Below are 9,529 nucleotides of genomic sequence, written 5' to 3'. Positions count from 1 at the left end.
TAAAAACATGTGGCCGTACCAACACAGTATGGCTGGGATCCATTCCAATTTGCTGATGCTTCACATTGCAGAGATGGAGATCCAGACAGTACATAACCTTCATCACAGGTAAAAGTACAGGTGGACTGATAGCTGAATGAGCCCAGAGGATCGGAGCATTTCATGGATCCATGTGTCGGCTCTGACATCTTCTCACACTGAATCACTGTAGACAACAGAGGGGAATAAAGCATTACGCCATGACTCCATCACTGTGTAGAAAATAATAAAAGTAACAAAAAGTAGTAGCAATATTATAAGCTATTAATACTTAAACTCACTTTCACATGTAGGGGGTTTTTCTGACCATTTTCCTGACCCCGTGCACCTCAGAGGAGTCTGCACACTCAGCTTGTATCCTTCCTCACAGGAATACTGACACAAGGAGTCATAGGAGAAACTGCCATAGTTGTGAGAGCAATTTACATGTCCTTTATCTGGAACAACCACTTCACCTTTGTTACACTGCACAACTGACAACAAAAAAACAACAACACAGTTGGATATTAATTAAATCCTTTACATGACTTAAAATATGTATTTAAACTACGCTATCAGATTTTTTCTCACCTTGGTCACACTTGTCTCCAAAAAAACCTTCAAAGCAATCACATTTGTGGCTGTTGATGGTTTCAACACACTCTCCGTGGAAACAGGAGTCAATCTTACAAGCCGCTGGAAAAAGCAGAGGTACTTCTATAAAGGTTGGTAAATATACTAAAACAATATGTCAGAAACATCATTTTTAACTTTCAGATCAGTAGATCACCTATTAAAGAACAGCAACACAGCAGCAAAAATTTGTTTTTCAAGAGTGTGATTTTTGCTCACCTGTGTAGCACAGAGCAGTCTTTGATTTTATACATCTCTCGTCATTCCACTTGCCTGGTTCTTTATCTCTTTTAATATACATCTCCACACAATCCTCATGCATGCCTGTGTTTTTGTCACCCTCGTTATTGTTCGGTTCTCCTTTTGCCCAGTTGGTTGCTTCTTCTGTCAGAGGCTTGTTGGTTCCTACCCAGGTCCAGACATTATTAATCCTACGAATCCCAATCCAGTAGTAGCCATTTTTCTTGGGCAGCCAGTTGTTAAGATGCTCAAGCTCCTCCTGGTTCTGGATGGCCACCATGTCCGTGTAGTGCTCCTGGCACCAGCTTCGTGCATCATCCCATGTCATTGCGTTGTCCGAGTAGAAGTAAGACCAAGACTCTACACTAGTCCACATGCACAGCACTTAAATAGAGACAGTGACATATAGTAGATGTAAATGGGGAGAAAAGGAGAGATTTTTAAAAAAAATTCTATTTACTAATTTGCTCTCTAATGAGTGTTTTTAGTATTGGGTGCCTTTGTCCCTCCTGTATATATTCTTCATCCTGTATAAATTTCTCTTATTTGTTGTTTATTTTTGCTGTCTTACTATTTATATTTTCCTCCTGCACACTTGGTGTGGAGCACCCACAATTTTGTCATACATGTACAGTGAACACAGGGCAATCCTATTCTAGCTGGTTCTAAAACTTTTTATTGAGACGCTCAAGGCTCTTCTGGCAATAAATGTACATACTTGAACAAATAACGGTGAAGTTGATCCATGAGGCAGAGCTCTTATATCCATGGGTTAGTCCAAAGAAGGAATCCTGTAAAAATAATTTAAAGGTGCATTAGATTAAAACCAAATTAATTTACATTAAAATGAATAATATTTAAATTGATATCCCTTTCACTCACCATTTTAAATGATATGCCTGATAACCTCCAGAAGGCACTTGATTCTCTAGCTTTCAGCCTTAGTATGTGTAGGGATGATTCTCTGCGTTATGCACTGGATTTCCAGGTTTTATACGCGTCTCTAGTGTCATTCAGGAAACCTGGAAGGTTTCCATGGAATCCCCCCCAATACTGCTCCATTCCACAAAAGGCTTTAAAAACATTTCCTGCACAAAAGCATTGGCTGGTCGTTCTCAGTACTGAACTCCCAGGTTGACTTTTAGGGTGAGATGGGGCTTACTTGGCTCTGCAACAATGCAGATAATAGGGGTGACAAATGGGGTGACTGCATGTTCATGCTACTCCCACTGAAATTGTTGTGTTTCTAAGCTAGACACTGTGTAACGATGATAAACAGTCAAAACTATTTTTTTAAACTTCGACATCTGAAATATTAGTTTTTAAAAATTGTCAGTTTCCTGTTGCCGTACATTAATGTAGAGGAAGAGAATAGCTCCAAGGTCTGCTGGCTTGATAGATGAGTTGGGGTGTGCCCACCAACAGAAAGCCAAAAAGCAGGAAAAGATTAGACCCAAACAGATAAAAACAATGGTTAGGGCCTTGATCTGGATGGGGAAAGGTTTGCATGGAATTGCCGAAGATGAAAATAAAAAGAAAATATATTAATTTGAGAAAGAGGTCAGTTCTTTGGTTCAGGTTTATAAAAATATATATACATACACACTACAAAAGTCAAAGTTTGGACACACCATCTCATTTTAATAGTTTTTCTTTATTTTCCCTACTTTCTACATTGTAGATGCATGCTGAAATCAAATATCTGAAGCAAGATATATAGAATTATGCAGCAAAGAAAAAATCTATAAATAACTCCAAATATGTCTTATATTTTAGTTTTCTGAAAGTCTTTGTTAACAGCGCTTCAAACCCTTGGCCTTTTCTCAATGAGCTTCATGATGTAGTGACCTGAAATGCTTTTCACTTCACAAGTGTGTCTTGTCAGGGTTCATTTGTAGAATTTCTTGCCTTCTTAATGGGGTTTGGACCATCAGTTGACTTGTGCAGAAGTCAGGTTGGTACACAGCTGACAGCTCTATTTGGAAAATCGGAATTCATATTATGACAAGAACCAATCAGCTAATGAAGAGAAATGACAGTCCATCATTATTTTAAGAACTGGAAGTCAGTCAGTCAGTCATTTGAATATGTCCCCAAGTGCAGTCGCAAACAGTGTGACACAGAAAAGGTGAACGGATGGTCTCTACATGCATGGTTCCCACTGTGAAGCATGGAGGAGTGATGTTGTAGGGGTGGTATGGTGGTGACACTGTTGGAGATTAATTCAAAATTAAAGGCAAAAAGAACCAGCGTGGCTCCCACAGCACCCTGCAGCAACATGCAGTCCCATCCATTTTGCGTTTCGTTAGACCATCATTTATTTTTTAACAGGACAATGACCCCAAATACACCTCCTGGCTGTGTAAGGGCTATTTGACCAAGAAGGAGAGTGATGGAGTGCTGCGCAAGATGGCCTGGCCTCCTCAGTCACCTGACCTAAACTCAATCGAGAAGGTTTGGGATGAGATGGAGCGCAGAAGGAAGGCAAAAGGGCCAACAAGTGCTCAGCATCTCTGGGAACTCCTTCAAGACTGTCGAAAAACCATTTCAGGTGACGACCTCATGAAGCTCATCGAGAGAATGCCAAGAGTGTGCAAAGCAGTAATCAGATCAAAGGGTGGCTATTTTGAAGAATCTACAATATAAAACTTTGTGAAATGGATATAAATTTACGCTACCAGAGAATGGACTCGGGGAGTGGGAGAACATCAAGAGCTGTTATTTTTTAATGTGTTCCAGTTTACGAAAAACAGCATATCACTTTTTGTGGCACATAAAAAGACAAACTAAGAATAAAAAGTTAGTAATTTTGTGCGGTTAGTGGTTTGTGCAACTCAGAAATATAACAACAATCCTTGGAAACTAGAATGACGCTGACAGTTGTATTTTCACATGGTTTCCATACAGTATGCAATAACACTAAAGGACTAATGTTTGCACAAGATTGCAATTTACAACCTAAAAGTAATAAATGCTAAAATAACAGTCAGGAAAGAGCTTCGGGAAAGGAAAAGGTGTAGCGACAGATTCTTTCTTGTTACTGCATTTATTTCTCATTGTTCCACTTGGTTATGTCTCACTTGGGGCGATCGTGGCTCAAGAATTGGGAGTTCGCCTTGTAATCGGAAGGTTGCCGGTTCGAGCCCCGTCTTGGACAGTCTCGGTCGCTGTGTCATTGGGCAAGACGCTTCGGCTATCGCTAGGGTTATGAATATGGGGTTTGGGTTTGGTGTGATGGTATTTCCACCAAATGGCAAAACAGTATTATCTCCCCTCCAGGGACTTCGCCAATGATCATCATTGTAATATCATTTCTTCCACAGCTTCCTTCCAGGAAGGGTGTCACTCAAACACCAATAGCACTCTGAAGACACATAAACACACAGACACAAAGTACCATGATATTTATATTGTATTTATTCACATTTATTTTTGAAAGGACTGTACAGAAATATTGTATATAACATATACTGATAAAGAGATGGTGTAGGAAATTACATAATTTACAACATATTAAACAGAGCCTTTACAGCTGCAACGTATCAGACAAAATCCCCCCAAAATAAACCTCTTATTTTTTATCATGGAGTCATAAAGCATGGTATATCAGTCTGACACTACTACTGCCATCATAATAATTTCATAATAATAATAATAAGAAGAATTATTCACTGGAAAGCAAAGAAACAATAAGTCAAACCATTAAATGGTTGAAGCTCAGACAGGTTGTTTTCAGTGTTTCTCAATTTTCACTTGAGCAGTTATGCAGAGTTGTCCTGATAACTCTGCTTGTTATCAGGACAAGCAGAGTGGAAAATTCCACAGTTGAGGGCAAAAACAAGTGATGTACCATCTGTAATGTATTGTACTAAAAGTACCAATGTGCTGCTGCATGTACCACTCTGTTGATGTGCATTTTGAATGTGATACAAGTATGTGGTAGTAGTGCTACTGCTCTGGTCATTGGTAATAATAAACTGTAATGATTTTATAGAATTGGAATCAATGTAGCAGCCTTGATTTTTGTTAGTATTTACTGCTATATCTAACTATATCTAAAATTTTAATTTACTACCTGCACAAGCAAGAGCCCAGTGTTGTCACACGTGATGGCAGCTAGGAAAATAGCAAGAAAAAATTCAGGACTGCAAAGCTCATAACCATAGTTTAGGGTGGGGACATAGATCGACTAGTAAACTGACAGCTTTGCTTTTATGGACAGCTCTCTCTTCACCATGCAGTGCAGTGTCCACATCACTTTAGCCATGATCCAAATCCATCTGTCAATCTCCCTCTTCCCTCTCCTCTAACCTGTGAACAAGACCTCTGTGATATTAAAAGTCTTCCACTATGGGCAGCAACTCAACATTAACCCAAAGTGGAAACTCAACTGTTTTCAGGCTTTTTCAGGGCCATATGACTCAGACTTGGAAGAGTTCAATCTTATTCTGGCACGTGGCCATGAACTGCTCCAGTGTAAGACCACCACTTCATGAAGAAAGCAGGACTACATCACCCACAAGAAGCAGAGATGAGATCCTGAGGCCATCTTGGAAGAAACCTTCAGGTACTAGGCTCCACCTAGAAATTCTGTCCATGAAAATTATGAACAGAATTGGTAACAAAAAGAGCTGCTTTGGCTGAATCCAACACCCACTGATGTTGACTACAAATAATTGGCACACAAAACAAAATTTGACAACATTTGCGCAGAGACGAAATGGCTTATATCAGACTATTTATCTATCTAAAGTAAAAATCCTCGAAGAGTGCATGACTTTAGGATGCTTTGAGCAATAGCCAGATCAAGTCCATATGAATTATGTAATTAAGTAATGCACTGAATTACTTTTCAGAAGAGAAACAAATAATATATAATTCATTACTGTTTTTTGAGTAATGACCCCGACACCGGTTGGTCCATGTGGGTCACGGTACCGGGTCTGTGGCCCAGTGTTTTGTGTGTGTTTTAGTTCAATTCTTTGATTATTGTTATTCATGGGTTTTGGTTCTGCTTGTGTTATATTTTTAGTCCTAGGATTTTGGTCTCAGGGTCTGCGTCTTTGTGATTTTCTCGTGTTTCCTGTTTTACTTTGAAAGTCTGTGTCCTATGTCAGTGCTTCCCCTTGTCTCCTTATGTCTTATTAGTCCCAGCTGTGGTTCCCTCCTGTTTCCCATTCTCTCATTACTCCCTTGTATATTTAAGCCCTGTGTTTTCCATTCCCTTTTCTTGTGTTGTACCACTTCCATGTGCTTTGTGTTTCCTTGCACCTAGTTTCTAGCATCCTAGTTTCCTAGTGTTTATGTTCCTTGTCCATAGTTTCTAGTTTTCTGCTTTTGGATTTTGTTTCTAGTATGTGTTTGCTACAGCACAATAAAGCTTCCTTTTTGAGTTCATCCTTTCGTGTCTGTTAGTCCTGTATTTGGGTCCTACATCCTACCTGCCACACAACACAACCTGCCAATGTGTTGTTATTTCCAGTCTAAGTTCAACTTTTATTCGTGGGGTTTCTGATGAATACAGTCAAGAAATACAAGAAACAATATTTCTGTGGTAGGATGGAGACTAGGTAGTAATTCTTCTTTTAGTTTTGGATCACCGCCATGACCATCTGGCACCACTGTCTGGCCTGGGTTCAGTTCATTGTTTTGATAGAGTAATAATATGTTTAGAACTGAGTTGTCTCAGCCAAGCAACTACCTGGAAACATTCAGAACAGCTGTTAATGTAATAATTAAGTGGAAGATGTGACAGAGTTCCAACTTATTATTGTCCTAATCTTTCCCCAGCAGCCACACATTTTAATAGTGTTGGCATTAAAACCCACCAAAGATAAGGATCAGTGTCCAATTCATCTTTAATTAGCAATATGCTGAACAAGGAATTAAAAAATAAAATATGTAACAAAATGTTCTCTGGATGATTTTTTTTTTTAAATGAATTCTTCTTAGTTTTGCATGTATACCACAACATTTCCAACCATCTAAGACTGAAAATATAACATATCAGTTTTAAAGTGTAATGGTAACTTAGCAAAACACAACGTTATACACACAAGATTCACACGATGCTATATAATATTTACAAAAACATGGATAATGCCACCTTCCCAGCATTTGCATTAAGTTGTAGAACAATATGTTCAATTTAAAACTCCCTTTTGGAGGAAATATGTGTCAGCACATTTTGTTTGAAAAATTCAGCCAAATATGATCAAGCCTATAATATAATCTGCAAATGTCACATCCGCTCACTTCTTGTGACACCGGGTTTACTTATTTTATACTCCTTTTAAATTAGTATATATGATTCATATTTTCACATTGCTGTTTTGAAATATATACTGTCTGTAGTTGTCTACAAAGAACAGAAATGTCTTCTACATCAGGCTGTCACTGCTTTTTGTAGCTCTGTAGAGGAGCCTCTATGTCAGAGTTGCTGTAATAAAAGAGAGAAGAATATGAGCAACTAAATTCAACAAACTTAAAAAACAGTTTTGAAAAGAGGTGAAACCTAACCTGCTGAGTTCATACATAACTGATTTGGTCTTCAGATTTTTCAAAGTCAACATATTCAGAAACACAGCAGAGAACACAACAAACTTCAAAAGAAAGATGAAGGAAACAAAGAGGTGAATCCTTCTCTTACCTGCTCAGCTCATATGCGTCAGCTTTCTTCTTCATTTTTTTCAAGAGCCACAAAGCCATAGACACACCAGATAACAACGCAGTAGCCCCTGTTGCCACACCAACAGTAATTGCAGCTACTGGAGCAGGAGCTGTGGAAACATTGTGAAACGTGAATAATGTGAACTTTTGAACAGAGATTTGTAAGTGTGCACATTTACATTTTGTGTACCATTTGATCTGTTGTTGCTCATTTACCTTGACAGGTGGGTTTCTCTGCAGTCCAGTTGCCATGATGACCACATGTCAGCAGCTCAGGTCCTTCTAATGAGTAGCCTTGGTCACAGGTGAAGGAGCACTGAGAGTTGTAAACTGACTCAGTGCTGGAGCAACTGATGTGACCGTTTTCAGGAGCCTCAAGCAACAAACATGTAACAGCTGTTGTAAAAGAAAGGAAGATATTGCATATTGAAAAAGTGATCTCACCTGTGCTCATAAGATTCTGAACATGCAAATGAAGTTGTGAACAACAAGTAATCCAAGTAAAATGGGTTCACATGTACCTGTGCAGGTTGGTGATCTGGAGGTCCATTGGCCTGGATGTGTACACTCCATGCTGTGTGCACCTTGCAGCTCATGTCCTTCATCACATGTAAAATGACAAACCATGCCAAGTGGATGGGGTGTCTCATGACTAAGAAATGAAGACAGAGAAGGGCTGCAGCTTATCTGACCATTTGTTGGGACCTCTGGAGCAGGACATCCTTTTGCTACAAAAGGGAAACAAAAGGAGATCAATAAAATATATCATAGTTAAAGAGACTTAAAATAAAAGTGCTACAATGGGTAAACACTGTTTGTAGTAAATATTGATATAATTAGTCTTTCAGACCTTTGCATGTAGGTATGTTTTCATTCCACTGTCCGTCCTCAGAACACTTGATGGTGTTTGCTCCCTGCAGTTCAAAACCTTCTTCACAGCTGAAGCTGCAGGTGGAGTTTGGTCGCAGTTCAGTCTCAGATTCACTGCACTGCATGATGAGGGGAGCTTCTCTCTCTGGATTCTGGCAAAGGATGGCTGACACAGAAAAATGTGTATTTTATTGAACGTGTCCTCATTATATATCAGAATCAGACTACTTTAATAATCCCTAAGGAAATTACGTGGGTTACAGTTGCTCCAAGACAGTAACAGTAACAGACTAAACTATTTAAATAATACAATATGTTACAGAGTTTACAAATTTAAGAAATAGCATTAATAAATACAATCACTGAATTATAAATATGAAGAATATTACAGGGGTGGAATATATATAACTGACATTTGACTCTAACCTGTAAACTTTGTCATTTGTTATTTTATTTGCTATTTTACTTTGGTATTTTACTGAGCGTGTGCAAAAAGGGTGTAGCTATTGCAGTTTCACAGTGTATTAGATGGAAGAATTGTACAAGGAGATGGCCACAGGCAGGAATGATTTCCTGTGTCGTTCAGTGGTAGTCTTTGGTAATCTCAGTCTCTCACTAAATGTGCTCCGGTGACTAGCCAGCACGTCATGGAGTGGGTGGAAGGTATTATTCAGCATTGTCCTTATCTTGGACAACATCCGCCTCTCAGACACCACCCTAAGGGAGTCCAGCTCCATCCTCACAACATTACTGGCCTTGCAGATCAGTTTTTTTAGTATGTTGGCATCTGCGACCCTCAACCTGCTGCCCCAGCATGCAACAGCATAGAGGATGGCACTGGCAACAACAGACTCATAGAAAGTTCTAAACATTGTCCGACAGATGTTGAAAGACCTCCGACCCCCCAGAAAATAGAGACAGCTTTGGCCCTTCCTGTAAAGTGTAGTGGTGTTTTAACCTAGTCCAGTTTATTGTCTAAGTGTACTCCAAGGTATTAATCGTTCTCCACAATGTCCACATTATATTGAAAATTGTTCTTTTCCCCTTTGATCTGTTTTTTTTCCTTACCTTGACAGGTGGGTTTCTCTGCAGTCCAGTT

The 9,529-nt window shown here is 39.1% G+C and overlaps 2 protein-coding genes across 2 annotated transcripts in view; both read right to left on the bottom strand.

The window, feature by feature from the left end:
- Window positions 1–1,844, bottom strand: part of LOC102195783 (E-selectin-like) — a 4,196-nt gene extending 2,352 nt beyond the window's left edge. The window contains exons 1-6 of the mRNA XM_013911094.1: window positions 1,774–1,844; window positions 1,610–1,682; window positions 871–1,275; window positions 610–714; window positions 321–512; window positions 20–205 (exon numbers count right to left, since the gene is read on the bottom strand). Coding sequence (XP_013766548.1) covers window positions 20–205; window positions 321–512; window positions 610–714; window positions 871–1,275; window positions 1,610–1,682; window positions 1,774–1,776 — 964 coding nt within the window. The 5' untranslated portion in view covers window positions 1,777–1,844. The remainder of the gene's footprint in view (window positions 1–19; window positions 206–320; window positions 513–609; window positions 715–870; window positions 1,276–1,609; window positions 1,683–1,773) is intronic.
- Window positions 1,845–6,061: 4,217 nt separating this feature from the next.
- The window catches only part of sele (selectin E), a 22,695-nt gene continuing 19,227 nt past the window's right edge, over window positions 6,062–9,529 (bottom strand). The window contains exons 8-12 of the mRNA XM_013911123.1: window positions 8,411–8,596; window positions 8,082–8,288; window positions 7,777–7,956; window positions 7,541–7,670; window positions 6,062–7,330 (exon numbers count right to left, since the gene is read on the bottom strand). Of these exons, the coding sequence (XP_013766577.1) occupies window positions 7,285–7,330; window positions 7,541–7,670; window positions 7,777–7,956; window positions 8,082–8,288; window positions 8,411–8,596 (749 nt within the window). The 3' untranslated portion in view covers window positions 6,062–7,284. The remainder of the gene's footprint in view (window positions 7,331–7,540; window positions 7,671–7,776; window positions 7,957–8,081; window positions 8,289–8,410; window positions 8,597–9,529) is intronic.

This window comes from Pundamilia nyererei, unplaced genomic scaffold (assembly GCF_000239375.1).
Source record: "Pundamilia nyererei isolate P.nyererei 1_Seehausen unplaced genomic scaffold, PunNye1.0 scaffold00056, whole genome shotgun sequence".
Lineage (NCBI taxonomy): Eukaryota > Metazoa > Chordata > Actinopteri > Cichliformes > Cichlidae > Pundamilia > Pundamilia nyererei.
The sequence above is the reverse complement of the archived record's forward strand: the minus strand, read 5'-3'. Positions and strand labels throughout refer to the sequence as shown.